We start from the raw sequence: 23849 nt of genomic DNA on the forward strand, positions 1-23849 counted from the left end.
AGGGACATCATGCTTGGGAGGGTGGAGGGACGGCGCAGGAGAGGAAGGCCCTCTATGAGGTGGATTGATTCAGTGACTGGGGTAATCGGGATGGAGTGTCAGAGGCAATGCGATTGGCACAGGACAGAGCAGGGTTTAGGGCTGTTGTACATACAGTTGCTATGAGTCACAAACGACACGACAGCACATAACAACAACAACACGAAGCAGCATGTAAATACCTCCACGCCCCTCCCCCAACTGTAAGTACCTTCATCTACTCCTGCATACTCTCATACAGGTTATCGATTTGGACCCTGAAGTATTTGGAAAGCTCCGCCCTCTTTGCTTTCAATGTAGGTGTCAAGAGCCCATTTTCAATGGAAAACAGCTCTGGATGAAGAAAGATTTTTTTAACCTGGAAGAGAAGGTGAACACACACGTTTAGTTGTGATGTGGAAGTTTAGTTGTGATGTGGACTTTTTCCTGCAGAAAGCTATGTGGTGAACTTCGATTAAAGAATATCCAATATTCTAAAAAAAAAAAAAAAAGAATATCCAATATTCTAAAGGTGGAGAAGAAGAAGCAATGATGTAAACCCTTCTTCACCCACCTGAATTTGGGGAAGAAAGGAGTCTTTTTCTTTTTTAATTATTTTTGTGTGTGTACCATCAAATCGGATCTGACAGGTACAGGAGGAGATTGCCCCCCCTTCTCCAGGAGAACATCTGGTGGATTTGAACCACACACCTCTGGGACTGCAGTGCAGCTTCTTGCCTCTAGGCCACCAGAGGTCACCAAGAAAGGAGTCTTAAGAAGTGAGAATGGATGGTGAAGAGCACAAAGAGAGGTAAACAAACAACAAAAGGTCACTACCGTCCCACTGAAGAATGGTTAGCAATCTGTACTTAATGAGGAGAGATTGAAACCTTTTTAGAAGTGGGAACTTTCAATAAGACCTGTAATAAGAATTGAGTCTGACAGACAACATTTATACATACTTGTTCAAAGGATTTAAGTCCACTTTCTTTCCCAATTTTCTGCAAGTCTTCTAAAATGGCATTCTTCAGTACCTGTGAATATGAAAACAGGTGGCAAAGAGCCTGACTGAAAGACGATACATGGCCCAGCAACCCAAATGTCTAGAACGCTTCCTCAGGCTAAAAGCTGGGTATCCGAGTGTATGCAAACATATTGGATTCTTAATAGTGATTTTAAAAGAATCAGAAGTAAAGGCAAATCTAAATGTTATCCAGAGTTGTCTCTGGATAGCATTTATTTTTACTTAATTTTTTTTACATGAAAGAGTACTATACAAAGTCAAATGTTAATATCTTACAAATGCATCCAATCCCTTAGTCTAATCACACCAATGAATCCATTTGTGATACCTCAGAAGTAGGAAGAAACTGTATGTGTAAAATGGGTCTAGGGTGTTAGTTGGAGGGGGCCTCCCCTCTCCCACAATGCACCAGGGAGCCGGCAGTTGCATCAGACTTCCCTACTCCAGACTTACTTGGTTTTGGCACAGTTCTTCAAGGGAACCCTTCACCCCAAATTTGACTGCGAATGAGGGAAACACATCTGGGTCAGGAACCACAACTCCTACTAAGGATGACTGTAAAAAGGAAACAGAAAGTATATGGCATGTGAGAGCTTGCCTCTGGTGTGAAGAAAGAGGAGAAGCCTTCGTCATAGACCTCAGATTCTCTCGTCATGTTCTACGATTTTCTTACCTTTTATTAAAAACACCCAGAGTGCTCTCTGACCCCGTTTTCTCCATGGCCATCTCATGATAAAGATGTTCTATCAGAATGTTATTTTTAAAAAAGCACTGCTCAACAATGAACTTAAAACATCTCAGGGCTGTTCAACACCCCTGACCTTCCCCCATGAAATTCAATATACAATATATAATAGTTTATAATATAAACATCATGGTTGATAAAGTAGAAAGCAAAAATGAGGAAAACTCTCGATTAAGTGGATTCATTGCGACACTATAGCCAAAAAGATGGAATGGAAACATTGCAGTGATCTCGAAGCTAGCACAGGCCTGGGGATGTGTAGGGTAATTGTACCTGACTTTGCCTTGAGTTAGAACGAACTCAATAGCAAACTAACAACAACACTGTGATAGGAACCTAGTGGTAGGAACAGAGAACCAACTGTCAATGTGGAAACAAAATGCAGAGGGGGATTCTTCTATGTTAAACAACCACTTTCGAAGAAGAGCTGTTCTACTGATTTGTTTCCGAAGTCTATGTACTTTTGAGGGGAAAGTTCTTGTTTTTCACTTACATTGCTTTATTTGAAACTTGGAGCACAGCTTGGGTTTGTGGGGTTTTTTTTCAGTCAGAACAAGCTGAGCTCTGTTCATCCTGAACCCACCTTGTACAAACTTCAGGTGGCTACAGGAATCAGCAGGGCCTTTGTCTCAAAATTACTATTATAAAAAAATAAATAAAATAAAATGAGGTTTTACCCGTAAACTGTCCCCATGTACAAATATTTGTGCCACTGGTCTACTCCTGATGTAAATATTCTCGATCTTCTCTGGAGCAATGTATTCTCCTTGAGCCAGCTTAAAGATGTTCTTTTTTCGGTCAATGATCTTCAGAGTCCCATTCTATACAATGCAAAGAGAAGTGTCAGTGTTTTAGAGACCAAGGAGTCGGTCCAAATATGGGGACAGTGAGAAAGTCACAGGTATCTTTCTTCCTGGGACCTGACTTCTCTAGAGGCTTTGGGACAATCTGTATCTTGACTTTGGAGAAAAGGAAGGCATCATGGATTGAATTTATTTTCTCCAATATATATATATAATGTATAATATATATGTAATGTATAATATATATATAATGTATAATATATATAATGCATTATATATATATAATGACTTAATACTATCCACTTCCTAAACAATTTGCCTCAGGAAACTCTATGAACTTTGATAAATGTCGATAGTTGCAGAGGGGCATCAGGCCTTTTGTTCATAGGGTTGCTATGAATTGTGCTTGACTCAAAGGCAATCAACAACAATGCTATAAAACGATCCCCTCCAAGATCTGATAAACCAAATAGTTGTACAAAGATTAAGGGTGGAATGCAGCATGTAAGGGAACCTTCCTTAGGTCAGCTGAGAAGGGTCAAAGGGGGGAGCTTCACTAGACTATGAAATAATCGACAGGAGTGGAGCTCATCCTTTTAGACCCAGTTTCCTGCTGCAAAAAGCTCCTTGGTGCCAAAAAAGGTCAAGACACTTGGAGATTTCTCCAGATACTGAAGGAAACAAGGACTTTCTTCCATAACTGACACAGAGAAAGCAAGGATTCCCCAAGAGCTGGTACCCTCAACTTGAACTTGAGAATACATTTCTGTTTACTAAGGTCATCCACTTGCAGTATCCCTGTTATAGCAGCACTACGTAACTAAGAGGGGCCTCTGGTGGTCTAGTGAATCAAGAGTTTCACTGGCAACACAGAGGCGAGAGGTTTGATTCCATCAGCTGCTCCAAGACAGGAAGATCAACAGTCACCTCCTATGTCATTTATAGCCTCTAAAAACCCACTAGAGGGTCAGCTGTCAGTTCTGACTTGATGGCAATGAGTGGATAAGTAGATAACTAAGAGGAAAGCAGTTTCACAAGACCTTGACCATGCTCTTTGTTGAGAGTCAATGTGAAGCCTCAGAGTATGTTCCCATGACCTGCTGGGCCTCTGAAAATAGTTGTCTCATTCAAGCAAGAAAATATGTTGCTTTCCACTTCCAGTAGCTTCATTTTAAATTACTGCACTTGTAGAACTCTTGAGAATAGACAGATTGGCTATCTTGTGGAGATTTTGGAATTAATTAGTTCTTCCCTCTCTCACTTCTTTGGAAATATTCTTTCTGTTCAGATCAAGCAACAGGCAAGAACAGCTCTCCTGTGCTAATCAACAGCTCTGCTGTGTTAATTAATCTCGTCAACAACTGTGCATGTTAGGACAGGAGCCCATCTGGGGAGGGCTTCTTGACCAGTCACCTAAGGTCATTTGCAGCTTCATTTCTGTAAGCTAATTAGCCTGAGAAGCTAAAGTTCTTAAGGATTTGAATCGTAGAACTAGGACAGGTGGAAAATCCATTTCACATGCTCACGAGCTCAGTAGGACAAAAGGCTGAATCACCCTGGAACCATCAACAAGGTTGACTCAAGATATTAGGCCTCAATTCAACCCAGCAGACATTATCTGAAGGTAATTAATGGGCTCAGCCTTTCTATCTCGGTGTGAGGACACATCCATAGCCTGAATCCTAGGTCTACTGGAGTAAGGGATGTTTATTATACAACGTAGACCCAACTACCCCAGACTCAAAGACATTTGGAATAAGGTTCTTAGAGATTTCACAACTTAAAAGAAATTCTTGAAACTCATTTAAATTTGGGGAGTATTAAGCAAGAAAAGTTTTTAAGAACTAGTTATATTCCTATAGCTCTGTTGTGTCCACTTGCCGTACAGAGGTAACTTGTGGTCGCTGTGAAGCTGAACACTGTGACACTGATGTGTTAAATACGACAACAGTTACCCATGGTGGATAGTGTTTGGTGATGCTACCCAGTTGAAACAAGCTTGGAAGCAGGAGTGGCATCCACTTCCTTAAATAGCTTGCCTCTGGAAACCCTATGAACCTGGAGAAACGACGAAAGTCACGCACACAAGTGCCGAGGACCTTCATTCACAGGGTTGCTATGAGTCACCTACGACTTGACGGCACTTAACAACAACAACGACCTAGTACATAGGAACACAGGACAATTTCCTATAAGAGAGATCTTTTCAGGACCTGAAATCCTTCAGCGGTTTTGCTACTTCATTGTTAGCATGAGATAGTGTCTCCTCATCTTAGGAAAATGAGTAGGACTACTGCTAATTGTTTATTCGCAGCTCTTGCTGAAGACACCTCTGTCTTCTGCAAAGATGACCCATGAAGGCCCTGAGAAGCAGACACAATACTGCAATGACCTTACAAAATCCTGTTGCCATGTTTTGATAGGCCTCTATCAACATATTTCCCTTGAATCTCATAAAAGGCAAAAGTCATGGCTTCACGGGGTTATAAAATCACGGATCTGGCTCAAGAAAACAACATACATAGTACAGAGTGCCCTGTCCCTTCACTCACACTTTTTCTAGAACCAGACTCAGCAAACCAAAGTCATGCTGTCAGGGCAATTCTGAGTCACATTGACTCTGCAGGGTTTCCAAGGCTGTGATTTGGTGGCCTAGTGGCAAGAAATTGTGCTGTGATCCTGAAAGCAAGAAGTTCGAATCCACCAGCTGCTCTGCGGGAGAAGGATGGGCAGTCTCCTCCTGTGTGATTAACTGCCTCTGCAAACCCACTGGAGGGTCAGCTGTGAGTCGGTTCTGACTCGAAAGAGCGCAATGACAACCACAGTCCTTGTGGAGGCAGCCGGCCATGTCTTTCTCCCTTGGAGTGACCATGGTGGGGAGTGAGGGTTTGAACCACTGACCTTCCAGTTAGCAGCCTGCTGTTTAACCAGAGCTTTTACTCCTAAACATAAAGTACATACTTTCTTAAGAAAGTACAGCCTGAGTGTTCATTGGAAGCGAGCATGGTGAAACTCCATCTCACATACATTTAAAAAAATTTTTAAAGATAATTTATTATTATTATTATTATTAATTTTAATGAAAAATTACAGAGACTTTGGATTTCCATTCATTCATTGTTGCACTTTTCTCCCTGCCCACCCCCATTCACTCTTCTCTTTGAAAAGTAAAAGTCTTGCTTTGTTAGACAATCCCTCCCTCCAAGTCTGCGCCACTGTGCAGCCTTCATTCTGGACTCCTGTCATGACATTAATACCTAATCACATATCCCTTTTAAACAGTTTTCTCCCTCATCTGTTTCAATGCAGTATACATTATTTATCCCATCTTCTTCAGTCTCACCCCAACCCTGATGTCAGGTTGGTTTTACAACAGTGGCACTATGCAGTATTTGTCCTTTTGTGACTGAGATCTTTCACTCAGCATAATGTCTTCCAGGGTCACCCATTCATCTCACATACTTTGGGCATGTTGTAGGAAAAGCTGTTCCTTGGAAAGAAATATCATGCTTGGAAAGGTAGAGGGTTAGCGGAAGAAAGAAGAGTATCAGCAAGATGACTGCATCAGTGGGCTCAAGCAGGTCAGAGGTGATGAGAACAGCACAAGAGAGGACAGGGTTCAGGTCTATTGTTCATAGAGTTACTATGAGTCGTATTCTGCTCAATGGCACATAAAAACAACATCAGCAAATCTTTTAAACTGTCAAGGGAGCAATGCCAGCCATGAGTACAAGCCAGCGTCAGGTTACCCAACAACCAAGGTAAACGTGGGCTGATATGTGATTACTTACTAATCTGTAATAAACAATTTCACATCTTCTCACTACATCAAAGATTCTGCTTCTAAGTATGGCTGGCATCTGTCTCCCATCCCCACAGCACCATCCTACAAAACTAAAGCCTCTTTTCAGTAAGCAAAGCAAAGCAAAGCAAATATGAACCTTTTTGTGCTTAACAGTTTCACATGCTTTTACCACGTAAAGATGTGCTCGCTACAAATTGCTAGTAAGCACAAGTAAACCCAGTTTGAATTTCTTAGGTAATCCATCCCTTGTCACAGAACTTTCTGACCTATTAAAGGCTCTTCAATGTGGCTCTGAAGAAAAGTATCAGTAGCCCTGGGTTCTTTCTGATTCAACAATACACAATGAAGAAGAAGCCCCTCTATCTGATCTGTGTCTTGTCTTCCATAACACTGTGACCTAAATAGCAAAGGACTCTGGTCTAGAGACATCAAGTTATTTTCTCAAAACTGTGTTATCGTTTCATGGAAAAGGTGGCACTAGAACAAAGTCTCTCAACTCCCAGCCCCACTTCTGCAATGATATTTTCTCTCTGTAGTATGTTGTTGTTGTTGTTGTTAAGTGCTGTCAAATCATAGGCGACTCATAGCAAACCTATGAACAAAAGACCTGAATGCTTATATAACTTTCATCCTTTCTCCAGGTTCATAGGATTTCTGGGGGCAAAGTATTTCGGAAATGGATGCCACTCCTGCTTCCAAGCTTGTTTTAATCGGGGAGCTCCACCAAACACTGTCCACCATGGGTGACCATTCTCTCATTTGACGCATCAGTGTCACAGTGTTCAGCTTCACAGCAACCACAAGTTACCTCTGTACAGCAAGTGGACAGACCAGGGCTATATGACCTAGAAGAATGTTTGACCAAAAACAATTAAAAACAGGCCTGAGGGTCACAGATTAAAGTCACCCACCTTTGGCTTGGGAGCATGGCTTTCTGTCCACTAGGCCAACTGATCTCTGTCTATGCTGTTGTTGTTGATAAGTGCCGTTGAGTCATAGGCGACTCATAGTGACCCTATGAATGAAAGATCTGAATGCTTATATAACTTTCATCCTTTCTCCAGGTTCATAGGGTTTTCGGAGGCAAGCTATTTTGGAAGTGGATGCCACTCCTGCTTCCAAGCTTGTTTTAATCGGGGAGTTCCACCAAACACTGTCCACCATGGGTAACCATTCTCACATCTGTAGTATGAGTATGAGGAGGCCATAAATCAAATAGGACATGTCCTGATTCCCACCAGCAACCTCAGATGATTAACCAATTCTCTCTCCTGCTCTTCTTGCTACAAACGGATCATTCTCTCCTGTTGAGCAGCTTAGATTCCCAGAAGAGAAATACTTACCGGGAGCCAGCGGCCAATATCTCCCGTGTGAAGCCAGCCATCCTTGTCCAGGACTTCCTCCGTTTTCTCAGGGTCCTTCAGGTAGCCTTTGAACACGTTGGTGCCTCGGATACAGATCTGCACAAGTTCAAGTACAGACAGTACAAGGCGATGGCATAACACAGACTATTACACTCCCTGCTGGGCAAGGTACAAGGCACTTGCCCCAACCTTAAACCACTTGCTGGTGTCTTCACTACAGTGTAAAGGGATCCTAGACTTTAGTCCCCATTTTAGGGGGGACAAGAAAGTGAAAACGGGAGACGTTTAACTCCTTGTCCCAAATCTCAAAAGTTTCAAGTCTGAGCCTACTCACAACTCTGTCCTCTTTCTACTGTCAAGACGCCCATTGTATTTGTCTGGACATGACTGCACCCATGGGTAGCATGGCCTACCCACCTCTCCTTCATTGTTCACAGAAAAGTAATTCATGTCCACAACATCTTCCAGCTTCACATGATTGCAGGACACAGGAGTTCCCACATGGCCTAGAACACACCATACAGAATTAACAGGGTGACCACAAAACTGAGCTATTCCCAAGCACATTTCTGAAATATCTGTGGATTGACCCTAGAAGGTTAAGATAGATCTTCTGGCACCAATACTGGGATAGTCAATATGTACAAGCTATACCAAAAGTTCAAGAAAAACATTTGCATTATCAATGCAGAACCTTGAAGTTATTTCAATCTCTACTTTCTTGCTTGATTAGAGCTTTCTCACAAGCACAGTACCTCTTGCCCAGTAGATAAAAAAAAGTACCTGATGTCCAGTCTCCGAATGATGTTATCGTACAGCCAGCTGTACACTCAGTTTGACCATAGGCTTCAAATACCTAGAGAAACCAAAGAAGGACTTTAAGAGGTATGCAAGGAAAGGCATTGGTTGGTCATGCTCTATGGTCAAGGCAAGGCAAAAGCAAGATTTCTGAAGGTCAAGGACCCTTGCTGCCCTAATACTTTAAACTCAAGCTAAGTTGCTAAGTTACAGCTGGATAGCCACTTAAAATCCATAAAAAGTCTACAGTATAAAAACACATGAAAATGTGACATTTTAAGTCAGTGGGAAATTGTGAATTATAAATTGGGAAGGGTGTGCGCCAGGGATGTGTCCTGTCTCCATACCTTTTTAACCTGTATGCAGAGCAGATTATCTGAGAGGCTGGGCTCTATGAGGAGATGCGTGGTGTTAGGATTGGTGGAAGATCTATCAACAATCTGCGTTATGCAGATGACACAACCTTGCTCGCTGAAACTGAGGAGGACCTCATGCACTTACTGCAGAGGGTCAAGTATGGACTGAGGCTCAATGTCAAGAAGACAAAGATTCTCACCACTGGACCAATTGGTAGCATCAGGATGGATGGTGAAGAGATTGAGATTGTTAACAGCTTCAGTTTGCTCGCCTCCACAGTCAACATTCTTGGCCCCAGCAGCCAGGAAATAAAAAAACATATTGCGATTGGAAAGTCTGCTGTTAGGGACCTCTCTAAAGTATTCAAGAGCAACGGTGTCTCTTTGGAGATGAAGGTGCGCCTGATACAGGCCATGGTCTTTGCAATCAGAGAGCTGGACAATGACTAGGGAGGACAGAAGGAGAATTGATGCCTTTGAGCTGTGGTGCTGGAGAAGAGTATTGAATGGACTGCCAAGAAAACAAACAGATTCATCCTAGAGAGGGTTAAACCAGGCTACTCCTTGGAGGCAAAGATTCTGGGGCTTCATCTGACATACTTTGGACATGTTGTAAGGAGAGATAGGTCTTTAGAGAGGGACAGCGCAGGAGGGGAAGACCCTCTATGAGGTGGATTGATCCAGTGACTGGGGTAATTGGGATGGGTGTGTCAGAGGCAATGCAATTGGCACAGGATAGAGCGGGGTTTAGGGCTGTTGTCCATAGGGTCACTATGAGTCGCAAATGACTCGACGGCACATAACAACAGTGTGAAACCCAAATGCAATTCAACTTCAATCTCAGCAATGAGAGATTTAAGAAAGGAAATGCTATTTTTTAAGAGGAAAAAAAACCCACCCTATAGCTGTGTTATAAAACAGGGCAGCATGGTTTGATTTTGGGGTTGTTTTTTTTCTCTGCATCAAGCCATTCCTATGAGTACCCTACCCATAAGCAGCATTATGAAAGCCACAGTTTGCCAATTGCCAGCTTAGAAAAGAAATACTGATCAGAGAGAGGCTGCTGGCGGGAAACAAGTTCACAAGCCACTCCAGTGGTGGCTATGGCTTAGGACAGGTACAACTGGTAGAGTCAGAGGGCAAACCAAGGAGGTCATTCTGAAGCAGGGGTGTTAACAGAACTTCCCGATCAGGTTTGAGGGAAAGGATCCTACTGAGAATAGCCAAGAAAGTGTTCATTTGAAAGACCCCTGGCCTTGGCATCAATTCCGATGTTTCTTTAATGGTTAGAGAATGGGAACATTTTCTGTGAGGACGTGTGTGTGTATGTGTGTGTGTGTGTGTGTGTGTGTGTGTGTGTCTTACTGAGTTCGCCGTTTTTGCCATGCGCCATCGAGTCGGCACTGACTCATAGCTGACTCCCCCGTGGGTTTCCAGAGGCTGTAAATCACAGCGAAGATTACCCATCTTTCTCTGGAGGAGCAGATGGTCGGTATGAACTGTGGGGTTTGGGGCCGGCAGCGTAACTTCTTCCTCACTAGGCCAAGTAGTCAAATGATTAAACTGCTTAGCCATTGGGGGGAGGGGAGGAAGGCAGAATTCGTGCCTAAGCCCTAAATTACAGATGGTGCAGAGACTCATATGGACTATGATTAATTTTATTCTTACCAGAAAATATGGGCAAAAATAGGCTCATGAAGTATTGATAGTTAGAAAATCTTGTCTAAACAACTAAAAAGGTTATATCAACTTGACCACATAGAGCATTAAAGCTCTTGTTGTTGTTGCGGTTGTGGTTGTTGTTGTTAAGTGCCGTCGAGTCGCAGGTGACTCATAGCGACCCTATGAAGGAGAGTCCTCGATGCTTGGGTGCCTTTCATCCTCTCTCCAGGTTCATAGGGTTTCCGGAGGCAGGCTATTATGGAAGTGGACGCCACTCCTCCTGCCACGCTTGTTTAATCGGGGAGCTCCACCCCACTCTCAGTCCGCGTTGGGTAGCCAACCATTAACGCATTTGATACATCCTTGTCTCTTAGATAATTAAAAAACCCTCCAAACTCTTGGTCATCAAGTTGGCACTTCATTGACTTTCTGAGGGTGTAAATTTCACAGAAGGACCCTGGTCATCTTTGTTCCTTGGGGCTACTGGTGGATTTGAACTACCAGAGCGGTGTGGCCTTGGAAGTATCAATACAACTCTCTAGGGACTACCCTATCATAACAATACACAAGTCTCAAAAGGATGAGACTGTCTAGGAAAAATATTTCTAACACAAGAGAAAGATCATTTATATCATATGGAAAACTCTTAGAAAGCAATATGAAAGAGAATAAAATTATCCTTTTGCTCATTTTTCTATAAGAAATAGATGTGCAAGTTGTGCATGAAAAATAGTGTGAAACACAATATATACGAACTTTGTAAGCAAGCCAGTTAAAAAATATTTATGTACAAGTTACTCATGGAAGAAATGCAAGTACAAAGAGACAATGGGAAACATTCGGGGTTAAATAAAGAAGTAAGCTACAAAAAGCTTTTATTCATGTGTCTGGCAAAATTTAAATAACTGGCAAAGTCTATCATAGAGACTTTATCCATTATTTTCAGGAATGTGTAAAAAAAGACCTGATTTTTCTAGTTGTTGTTACATGCTGTATAGTTACCTGCGACTCCTAACAACCGTATAAACAAGAGGTCTGAACCCTGTCCTATTCTGAGCCAATCTCACTGTCTTGACACATCTGCCCCCATTACCCTGGTTACTATATCAGTCCATCTCATGCAGAGTCTTCCTCTCCTGCACTGTCCTTCCACCCTCCCAAGCATGATGTTACTTTCTAAAAGTAACATTAATAAAATACATCAAAACCAAAAAGTCACATTCATTGTCAAGGAGCTGCTTCTAGCTCACTGCCCCAACAGGACAGAGTAGAATTGTCTTACACGGTTTCTGAGGCTTTAAATATCTTTCAGAACGTTGTTGTTGTCATTTACCATCAAGTCAGAATCAACCCATAGCTGACCCTCCAGCAGGTGTTCAGAGACGGTAAATCTCGTAGGAGGAGACTGCCCATCTTTCTCCTTTGGAGCAGCTGGTGGATTCAAGCTGCACACATTTGCATTGGCAGGGAAGTTCCTTATCACTGAGCCACGAGAGCTCTCAGACACCCTCATTTTCTCCTGAGGAGTGACTGACAGGCTTGTACCACTGACAGCTTGAATCCACCAATGACTCCATGGGAGAAAGACGGGCAATCTCCTTCTCGGCAACGTATAGTCTCAGTCATGCAATGGAAGGCCAGTTCTAAGCTGCCTGACTCAATGGTATGGAGTTGAGTTTGACTTGATTATTTAACAAGTTTTAGAACATTAATTCAGCTGATTAAACAGTTTCTGTTCACAAATACACATACAGGTGACTGCTGTTGTTATGTGCCATTGAGTCGCTTGCGACTCATAGTGATCCTACACACAAGAGCCCTAATCCCTGCTCTCTCCTGTGCCAACCTCACTGTCTCTGACACACCTACCTCCATTACACCAGAGACTGAATCAATACATCTCTTTGACAGTCTTCCTCTCTTGCGCTCTCCCTCCACCCTCCCAGAGGACCAGTCCCTCCTTGTAACATGTCCAAAGTATGTCAGATGAAGCTTCAGAATCCTTGCCTCCAAGGAGCAGCCTGGTTTCACCCTCTCCAGGATGAGCCTGTTTATTTTCCTAGTAGTCCAAGGTATGTTCAACACTCTTCTCCAGCACCAAAGCTCAAAGGATCAATTCTCCTTCTATCATCCCTAGTCATTGTCCAGCTCTCTGATGCATATCAAGCAATTGTGAAGACTATGGCCTTGATCAGACATACCTTAGTCTCCAGCCTGACATCATTGCTCTTCAGTACTCTGGAGAGAGGTTCCTGACAACCAACTTTCCCAATGCAATCCATCTCTTGATTTCCTGGCTTCTGGTACCAGGAGTGTTGACTGTGGAACCAAGCAAACTGAAGCTGTTAACAATCTCAGTTTCTTCAATATCCACCAAGATGCTGCCAATCAGCCCAGTGGTGAGAACCTTTGTTTTCTTGATGTTGAGCTTCGGTCCGTATTGAAGGCTGCAGTCCTTGATCTTCCACAGCAAGCGCTTCAGGTCCTCCTCAGTTTCAGCAAGCAAGTGACGAGAAGATTTTCTCTGGATTTCAGATTTTTAGGTGACTGTCTTATTGATGGGTTTCAATTGCATTCTGTCCTTTTGTTTGTTTGTTTAAAAAAATCCCAGTTTCATAAGGAAAATATACTGTATAAGACCATTGTAAAAATAGAAGGACAACTAGTAAAACATATATGTAGCTCAAGGGGGGGGAGGGGTGGAAGCAGAGAGGTGAGGAAGGGCAGTGGTGAAATCAGAAGGTCGTATAATTTGGTGGGTGGAGGGAGAGGTAGAGGAAATGAGTAAGATCTGGTGGGGACCTAAAAAGACAGGGTAATAGTGGGCATAGTTTAACGGTGATTAATTTTAGAAAACACCATGTATGGGAATGACTGTATGAAACACAATGTGAGTGAAGGAAAATGTGAAATACAATGAATGAATTTTGTATGCAAACCAATATAATTAAAAAAACAAAAACAAAAACACCACACCAAAAAAAAACCACAAAGCAAACCCAAACCAAAACACCAAAACCCCTTACAGCTTCACTTGCTCAAGAGTGAACGAAGTTATCTTTAAAGAAGATGCATGGCTTACCGGACATCCCAGTGCCGCCCGGAGGAAGTTCAAGACCGGACTGGAGATCGGGGCAGCGCCAGTGACCATGATAGAGACTTTCCCACCAAGGCTTGCCTGTGCCGGAGAGACACAAGACCTGCTGAAAACTCTCTGGAAATGGGTAGAGTAACTGGCCCAGAACTAAGTTTGTTTATTTATAAGGAACTTAGAAAAGGAACTGGCATTACAGTTACAGCACTGAAAAGAACAGTAATTATTGTCATCATCTAACCTCAGGGCCAGAAGCTGCACTGTTTCTAAAACAAGTTTCTCAGATGATTTGCATTCGTGGATGCCTCACATTACTTATAATCCCCCCAGAAAGTCATTTGAAAACAACTGCCTAAAAATCAAAGAGTGCAGGAATTGAAATAAAATGGGATTTCTGCCTTTTTTTTTTTCCAATCAATTCCCTTTAGAGGCAACGTTGTCTGAGTGGCTAATGGAAAGGTGAGTGGACAGGGAAAGTCTGAAAGAATCTTTAGGCAGAGAGAAGCCCAGCCATCCAAGGAAAACGAGGCATGCTGGGCCAGTGGGGACCCTGGGCATGTGATTGCTCCTGCCTGGGCCCCCACAACCTACCTGAATCTTGGAAAAGATGAGCTTGTCCCATATACTATTTTTCCTAATGATGCCTTTTTTCACTTCATTGAATTTACATGCAACAGCCAGGTTCAACAAGAACTTCTTCAAAGGTGTCTTCGCTTCATTTTGTACCTGCAGGGTGATAGTACCGCTTAGTCAGAAATCTGCTGGACATGCTCTGTAAAGCCACCCGGTTTACTGACAAAAGCTGCTGTTTTCTAGATGCATAAGGACATGATCCCCAATCATAAAATGGGGGCTTCTGAATGATGAACCCAGAGAGCATGTTCCACACGTGGATGGAAGTAGAGAGTGTACAAATACACAGAGCATCAAGCCCTTTGGGCAACTGGTTCTGGCAAACACCTTTGACTGCTGAGGTAAGGATACCTCAGCAGGTGGTTGACATCTACCCACAAACTCATCTGAGAGAATTTAATTTTTTCTTTTAAAAAAATTCACCTTTGATGCCATCTCTAAGACCTGCAGCTACTTGGCCCCAGATCTCTGGAAAAAGACTGTGTTCACCAAGTCTCCCTACTAGCAATTCACTGACCATCTTTCAAGACCCAGAGTCTCTGTGGAGAGGACCCAGGCTCCAGCTGTGGCTACCACATAGCGGATTTTGTATAACAAATAAAGTTAATTAAGTTCCAACCCCCCCCCAAAAAAAGAAAGAAATAAAATAAACAAACAAAAAAACCCAACAAAACAAAACTCAGTCCAATAAGCTAGGAGTGGATTTAATAGTTCTAAGAAGGGATAACGAAGCTGACTTTTTAAACAAGCACAATGTTGTCCCCTCCCCAGGTGATACTTAGGTATACTGCTCTTGGAAAAGGACTATCTTTGTTTACAACTAAAGTGCTTCTGACCTAAGACAATTTCCTGCTTAGATAATTATTTTTCTTCTCTAGGCTTCATTCTGGGACTATTAACCCCAGTTCACATACTTACCCTGGTGTCCCTGACTCTGGTCTCTTTATGACACACATTGCTGCTAAGATGAACTTTTTCCCAAGAAGAACTAAAAAAAATGTCCTTTACTTCAAAAACAAAAATCTGTGCTCTATATATTGCACCTAAGCTACCATCCTACTGGAAATTCGATGCAAAAAAATTCTAATTCTCTCCCAAAAACTGAAGAATGTATTTGTTGTGTTTATGACCCCATTACTGAGCCCCAGCAAAACGGAGCCGCTTAGCGTCCTATCCTAATGCAAACTATCCTCTAGGATCTAAGCATCGACCCATGACCTTGCCAGGAGCATTCTGCCAATATCGCATCTTCTCACATCAAAACCTTCATGCGAAGACTAGCTGTGCCATGCCATTCCTGATACCTCCCTCAACCATAAGAGATACAGTGTTTTTCAACATTGACAAGATACACTGTGTAGAAAATCATAGATCAAGCGTTAGAGCTAGAAAGTTCAGAAATTCCTCTATTTTGAAAAGAGTACCGAGAAGTAATTTTTTTTCCAATTACTAAGTATTATCATGCTATGAAATAACTTTCTCTCAAAAATAGAAAACTATCAACTGCAAAAATTAAAAATTGTATTACGAATAATTCTACATTACGATTTACTTGTTAGAGACCAGAGTTCTCTGCTTTCCTGGATTATCATTAGAATTCCACTTGAACTGGCCAGCTCTCACTGAACTCCTACTTCAACCCCACAAGACCCCCATTACCAGCCCCACCCCCACCCCGCCCCGGTGAAATGCTCTAGCATGAATGGGAATGTTAGAGTCTTCAGGGGAGGTGTCAGAGGTCATGAAAGATGTCCATATGTGCCTCCAAGCACCGTGCCTGTGTAAATATGAAATGATTAAGAGTCTGGGTTCAAATCTTCGCTATAAGCACTCCTTAGAAAAATCGCCAATTTGAGACTGTAGCGAAAAGCAAACAGGTTGAGTTTGAGGCACTTAATCATGGTAGAACTCAAAGAAGCAGCCATCAAAGACTACTGAAAATGCACAAGAACCAAGAGGTGCAACTCGGCTTCTAAGTCGGGACTATTTGGAGCTAAGCCAGGGTTCTCAGCTTCTAAGCTTGACCCCCAAGAAAAGGAAGGGAAATGGATTAAACGTACAAGATATAAAATTATGAATTTTTATATTGCAAATAACACATCGTTTTGGTCACTTTAACAATGTTTAACATAAATTCATTTTCCTGATGATTTAATAAAGGGAAGGAATATAATATTTGTAGCACTTTTATGGAAGAATCTTAGTGAATAAATACAGGAGGAATGATGGGAAAGTTACCATTTTGTACTTCCTAGAGTTGTGCTGTCAACTCACAGGCACATGGTTCGAATCCACAAGCCACTCCCTGGGAAAAAGAGTGGCTGTCTCCACTCAGGTGATTTACTGTCTCAGAAAACCCACGGGAGGGCCAACTATGGGTCAGTTCTGATGCAACAGTATGTAATTATGTAAAACAGATGATGGTGGCTAACATTTTTATGTGGTAATTTAAGTCTAACCACTTCCCCCACTCTTAGCTATGACTCAGGTACAGTTATTTAACTTCTTGGGCTTATTTTCCCCATCTGTGAAGTAGAGATAATAAAGTGTGCTATGATCTCCTGTATTACTGTGAGCATTGTGTTTACGTGGTTATACAATGTGTGCTATAAAATCAAGGTAACAACCTTCGCTTAGTCAGTTCTTTGGCCAGCTCCCCAAGTCTCTGAGTTGAATTGTTATTTTTTTTATAGGAAATTCAAATAAGTTCATCATGAGAATGGGTTTTTCTGCATAGTGGAGTGGACTTGGAGGGAGGGATTGTATAACAATGAAAGAATTTTTCTTTTACTTCTCAAAAAGAAGAGCGAATTGAGGGCAGGTGGGCAGGGAGAAAAGTATAACAATGAATGAATGGAAATCCAAAGTCTCGTTAAACTTGCATTAAGATTAATTTTTAAAAAATAAAAGGGTTTTCATTTGTTATGATACTTCATGACAACTTTTGTAAATGTGGCTTTGAGCACATCTTTCTAGGGCTGGGGACTGAGGTGGAGTAAACTTCTCAGTAGACACCTTAAGAACTTTTGAGCAGTCCTAGTCATGAATGGTTCCCCTAGACCAAGACGGTAAAAACAGAGTTAGTACCTTATCGTAGACCCTATTCAGGAGGCGAGGCACCGTAGGGAACACTGTGGGCTTCAGAGCCTTCATGTCATCAGGTAACAACCGAATATCTCCTTGGAAGAATCCAATTCTGGCTCCACAGGAATACATAACATTCTAAAAACAGAACCCAAGACTGAGGTTCAGAACCAAAGGACCATGTTCAATCAGGACCCATCTTGGACAGGTTTGGATAAGTAGGCAAAAGTCCTCAGACATTCTCTGTACAGCACTCACACCTACTCCATGTCCCAGGACCCTCACTTCTATTTTAGTAGCAGAGCATCCAAGAAGACTGAGGGTAAGAGCCCTCCTGCCCCCCGCCATGGCATAAACCGGTAGAATATGGTATTTGGAGACAACAGACAGAAGATGCCAAATCATATCACCTGTGCTTCTGAAAGCCCAACACTATTTTCAAGTCACAAATCAGATTCAGGATCATCTGAAAGACTTGCAGGGCATTAGATAGAAGCAGGAACAAGTATTAGACCTTTTTGACATGCAGAAGCTCAAGCAAGGAAGATTGTGCAAGTTGGGGCTGTATGGATACTAGATTAGGATTCAGTTGTATCAGCCTCTGTCCTACCCATTATAGAAGAAAGGAACTGTTAGGGCTGTTAGAATAAACAACGGAGCTAGCAAGCCAGTCCTATGCTAAGCATGCAGGATGCTTACCTGTACAATCCTCTCAAACATGTGAGCCAAGGGAAGGTAGGATACGCTCACATCTTCAGGGGTGGGGTAAAAACTTTCCTATATGTCAAAGAACAAAGAAGAGACAGCATCGATTAACCTTATGGCCATTTTATCTTCCAAAGGAAATTGCACAACTCCTCCTTCCTACGTTTGCCACATACAGTGGTGCTGGCAGTACATTGGAGAGTTCTGAGAAATACCTTTAACTACATGGAATGTAGACATTATCAGTGAACCTAAAAACTCAAGCTTTGAAGCTGTGGTTGGTTACCCAATGCAGACAGACAGTGGGGTGGAGCTCCCTGATTAAAACAAGTTTGGAAGGAAGAGTGGCATCCACTTTCGTAATAGCTTGCCTCCAGAAACCCTATGAACCTGGAGAGAGGATGAAAGGCACCCAAGTGTCGAGGACTCTCCTTCATAGGGCCGCTATGAGTCGCCTACGACTAGACAGCACTTAACAATAATAACGTCAACATGGAGAGAGAGATCATCTGGCCCAGTGGTCAGAAAGCAATGCTACCAAGCCAAAGGTGGGTGACTTTTAATCCGCGGCCTTCGGGCCTGTCTTTCATTGTTTTTGTTCAGACATTCCTCTAGGTCGTATAGCCCTGGTGTACAAGTTGCCATACAGCGGTCACTTGTGGTTGCTTGTGAGGCTGAACACTGTGACACTGATGTGTCAAATGCGTTAATGGTTGGCTACCCAATGTAGACAGAGAGTTGGGTGGAACTCCCAGATTAAAACACTCTTGGAAGCAGGAGTGGCATTCTCTTCCATAATAGCTTGCCTCTGGAAACCCTTTGAACCTGGAAAGAGGATGAGAGACACCCAAGCGTCGAGGACTCTCCTTCATAGGGTGGCTATGAGTCACCTGCGACTCAATGGCACTTAACAACAACAGTTCCCTCGCAACACAGACCACGCTACATCTGTCCACACCACACGCCTGTAGTCTGTTATCATGCTCTGTTTCTTCCTCTAACTTCAAGAATGAGATGTTTGTTCAAATTTTGTAAATAGAATAGTAGGGGAAAATGGATATGAATGAAACATAGTGTAAAGGTATTACTATATGAAAATAAATAAAAAATATTTTATAAAATAAGATAAATGCACATTTTCTTTCAATGGTTCCCTCACCTCAATACCATTAAGGAAAGCAGCAGCATTTGCAACAATGTTTTTATGGGTCAGCATGGCTCCTTTAGGGTCACCTGTAGGAAACAAAATGTGACGAGAACAATCCTTAAACAGCTGATAAGTAGCTCTTGGCTTTAACATAACAAATCATGTTCAGTTCATTCTGTCACAAAGAGCCTAAAAACGTCTCCAAGACTATGTGTTTTCATGGATGTTATGCGACTGTTTATGAATAGTCTAGGGCCTCCAGAGGTTCTATTACTGCAAGTTTTGTTAGCCTTCTATCACCACTGAAGGCACATCCAAGATGCTGGAGAGCAACCGAGTCACAGAGAAAAATCCTAGTAAACGCCTTTGTGTTATATTCATTTTGGTGACTTCAGATCAAGCAACATTATCCCATAAGAAAGTTCTGGTGGCCTAGTGCTAAGGAGTTGTGCTGTCAGAAGAAAATCAAGCAGTTCGAATCCACCGCCACAGGAGAAAGATGGGCAATCTCCTCCCGTGCCATTTACAGCCTCTGAAAATCTGCTGGAAGGTCGAAAATGAATCGATTTGTTACAACAGACAGCACATAACATATACACATCACATCACAGCACATAACAACAACAGGATCCTCTAGGTTAAGCACAATACAATGACTGTAATTGTTGTCATCATGGGGTATGCTAAACATGAGTTCAGACAGATGAATAAATATTGATAGGATCATAACAATTGGTGGGGATCAATCCACTCCACCTCTGCCTTTTCTTGACTGGATGCATCCAGTGATGTCAGTTTGAGAAAGAGAGAGAATAGACAGGTGGAGAAAAATGTGGATTTTATGAGGCCATTTTTAGATTCCTGAAATCCACTGGATAGAAGCACTTTCTAACATACTCAGTGACGTTTAACAGTCACATGTATATTTTTCTATTTGGGCATCCACAGCTGTAAGTTTGAGCTTGTAAACCCCTAAGGACAGGGCTCAGGGGAGGATATAACTGCCAGTACATTTGTAATAAGGGAAGCGAGGCATGTTTTGACTGGCCGCTGGCCTCTGGAACAACCACACGGGCACTGACCTGTGGTTCCACTGGTGAAGCATATGATACTCAAGTCTTCTGGTTTAGGAGGCTGGTGGGGGAAGGAAAGGACTTTAGTCTATCATGTGCTTGGAGAGCTGAATATACAAGAACACAAATTCAGAGAGAGAGATGACTTACCACAGGCTTTCTGAAGTTCTCTTTGCCGATATTCTATAGGAACAGAAAACCAAAAAAGAAATATTAGCTAAGATGGACACACATATGACAAATAGATTCCATTACTATCTTCTTCATTAATATACTTGAGATTGAATCATCCCTTTTACTGGCTTCCCTCTTGATGAATCTTCCTGGCTCCAAAACCCATTATTTATTACTAAATTCTAGACTTTCTATGAGTAAATTAGCTGCTTATAAACCTGAGCATGCCAGCCTCCTGACTTTTTACTCACTGGCATCATTTTCTGAGTGGCCTTGAACTCACTACTCTCCAACCTTCATCATATCAATCTAACTCATCTCAGACATTCATGACTCTTCTGATACCTCTGGCAGTAACAACCCTTGTGTATAGAAGTCTTGCAAGTTGCCCCCAGTGCCTGACCACCCTCTGAGCTGCAAGCTCAGATCCATACCTCAGCTTCACTCAGGAGCAAGATCTCAAGTCCAGCCTTCTCCCCTCTTTCCTTCAACTCATCGTCAAACGGATCCATGAGGATGATCACTTTCAGGCCTGGGGTGAGGCCCTTCTCCATGTTGTCTAAGAGGACCGAAGCTTTCTGAGGTGTGTCACAGATCACGGTGGCGATATCAGCTGAAAGCAGAAAAAAGGCCAGAGGTTACCTCCCACCACGGTTACCTCCTACCACTACCCTCCACCATTCTGCTAGGTTCTCATTTCTCCAGCAAGGGAAATTATTTTGATCTGGTTTTGGGCTTTGTTTTGCTTGTTTCAAGCTAGTGAGTGAGTCCTGAGAGAGGATTATGTCTGCAGATCAAATTTGTAATGTACAACTTGAAACATTCCATTGATCAAGGAGCTTAAAAGAAACTGTAGGACCCAGTTTTTTGTCATGCTGGAAACACATTTTCAAGTCTTCAGAAAAGCCATTGCTTATGAATTTAGAAAGCATGTATAAATAGATCTCTTGGTGGAAAACTTAACAATTATGTGATAAGATAATTATCCTTTATTTTATGGTCTAATTGATTTTGGCCTAATGACCTGGTCTTTGGAAACTAACCATGTCATTGAGTGAAGAATGTGTTTAGTATTATGACAGAAAGTAACATCTTGGATATGTGGAAGGACTATTATTTGGCTACTGAACTTGGACTTGTTTTTTCAACAATGGCAATAAAAGGTTTCCTACAGACCCACATGGATATTGGTATACAACGGTTAACCTTATTGACCTGAATGCATAAGGGCCGAGAACTGTAACAAAATTAAGTCAATGAAGGTTATTCTAGGGCTTATTCTCCTTGTGGCCAAAGTGAAGCAGTTTTGTCTCTAAGGCAGACTGACATTCTGTGCTGCTTTGAAGCATTTTATTGAAAATTCTCTCTCTGTTTATGTAGGGCTTGTGGGCTTTTTGCAACTTCCCTGTCTGTGATTTATATCTTAAGTATTGTAGATCAAAGACTGGAACATTTTCTAACCAGAGCATTTCAAGTTTGCTAACAAAAGCGCAGATTATGGATTTACCATTATAAACAAAGAATTAAGTTAGTAGTTTAATAGTGCTTTTTACCTTTGTTGACAATGTAAATGATGGCTTCTGCTCCCAGGGTGTCGTACAGAGGGACAGCTACCATAGAGTATGTGTAACAAGCCAGCTCAGAGATGATCCACTGTTTTGAGAGAAATTCGAGTAAGAACTGGAGAGTACTTTGAAAAGGAAAAGACCGACTTCAGCCATTTCAGCAACAAATGCTTATTTGGTGCCGTTTGTTGTTGTTGCTAAGTAAATTTGAGTTAGAAGTGTCTCACAGCTGACCTATAACAGGTTTTCAGAGGCAGCTAATCTCACAGCAGGAGATTGACCATCCTTCTCCTGCAGACCAGTTGGTGGATTTGAACTGCGTGCCTTTGAGATTGCAGTACAGCTTCTTGCCATTAGGCCACCAGAGCTCCCTACGCAAGGATACTAATCAGGATTGTACCTAACAAGCAGGAGAAGTTGCCAGAGTTCTGTATCTCTGGGCTAAAAATGCCCCAAGTTACCTACAGATTTGAAGCAATAAGTGAATAATGGTAAGGCCACGCCACCAGAGTGTGTACCTGATGCCTATGACAAATAAGGTAGCGCTGTGCTGGCTATTGGAGCTACTTTCCATGTCACTGCATGGACGTATACAGCAACGCAAATTAGGGCAGAATGGAACTTGTCCCTGTAGGCAGAGTCCCCACAAAGGAAGGGAGAGATTAGTAATCAAATCAGCTGGTGGTGTAACACTGAACTGCTTCAAACTCAACTTCTAATTGATGCCACGTAAAAGCACTATGTACGAGTTAAAAAGATGCGGTGTGAAAAGCAACGTATATGAACTTTGTAAGTAAACCAGGATAGATAGATACATAGATAGATAGATAGATAGATAGATAGATAGATAGATAGATAGATAGATATGATGAGATAGATAGATATGATGAGATAGATAGATATAGATGATGAGATAGATATAGTTGATGAGATAGATAGAGATAGAGACAAATAGAGATATAGATGATATAGATACGTATATATAGAGATATATGTGTATAGATATGTGTGTTTGTGTGTGTGTATATATATAAAATTGAAGAAATAAAGTACATTTGAAATTCTTAAGAATATCACTGTGTATATAATAGGGATAGTCACAGATACTTTTTACAAAGCTTTATAGTGTTAAAGAAATGAGATACAATGGGTACGGAAACAACTAGGCCCAAAACAAGAGGGCAAAGGTGGGATGTCATGAGAGGCGCAGGAAGCATCAGGCAGGGGATCTGGACGGCTTTCAGGAAGTGATAGAAACTGGGCAAGGCTTTGAAGGTAAGGCTTGGTTATGGAGACAACAGAGGCAGAAAAGCCGACCCAAGGCTGAAGCAAATGAATGAAGATGGATGGGGTAGTGAGCGACAGTAGCGTGACCATGCGAGGAACCAGCAAGAGCGACGGGAAAGAGAACTGAACAGGTGGGCCAGATGTTGGACCTGCGGGATCTGCTGTTGTTTGGAGTCAAATTCCTAAACAGTCAAGTATGTACCTACTTACAGAAACTGATCATTAAAAAAACAGGGTATGCAGATTCTCCTAGAAGAACAGTCACTGACTTCTGGACTTGGTGGGTTAATAAATCTGACTCTATTAAACTAAGTCATTTAATGACCCTAAACCATACAAAGACTTCTCTGACGATATTGGACCTAGCAGCTAGAGAGAAGCTTAATTTTATATGCTTCTTTATGTTTCAAAAACTCCCATTGAAAACCAAGGAACTCATGCAATATTATTCAAAATGGGTGACCCTGGAGGACATTATGCTGAGTGAGGTATCTCAGTCACAAAGGGACAAA

The 23849-nt window shown here is 42.1% G+C and overlaps 1 protein-coding gene across 1 annotated transcript in view; it reads right to left on the minus strand.

Moving 5' to 3' along the window:
- Positions 1 to 256: 256 nt before the first annotated feature.
- The window catches only part of ACSL5 (acyl-CoA synthetase long-chain family member 5), a 66543-nt gene continuing 42950 nt past the window's right edge, over positions 257 to 23849 (minus strand). The window contains 16 exon segments of the mRNA XM_006879935.1: positions 257 to 397; positions 981 to 1052; positions 1496 to 1597; positions 2465 to 2608; positions 7739 to 7855; positions 8177 to 8265; positions 8543 to 8615; positions 13658 to 13753; positions 14261 to 14395; positions 17390 to 17524; positions 18086 to 18163; positions 19251 to 19324; positions 20321 to 20372; positions 20462 to 20494; positions 20920 to 21098; positions 22039 to 22138. Coding sequence (XP_006879997.1) covers positions 257 to 397; positions 981 to 1052; positions 1496 to 1597; positions 2465 to 2608; positions 7739 to 7855; positions 8177 to 8265; positions 8543 to 8615; positions 13658 to 13753; positions 14261 to 14395; positions 17390 to 17524; positions 18086 to 18163; positions 19251 to 19324; positions 20321 to 20372; positions 20462 to 20494; positions 20920 to 21098; positions 22039 to 22138 — 1620 coding nt within the window.

This window comes from Elephantulus edwardii, unplaced genomic scaffold, assembly GCF_000299155.1.
Source record: "Elephantulus edwardii isolate Elephantulus edwardi_28Jun2011 unplaced genomic scaffold, EleEdw1.0 scaffold00006, whole genome shotgun sequence".
NCBI lineage: Eukaryota > Metazoa > Chordata > Mammalia > Macroscelidea > Macroscelididae > Elephantulus > Elephantulus edwardii.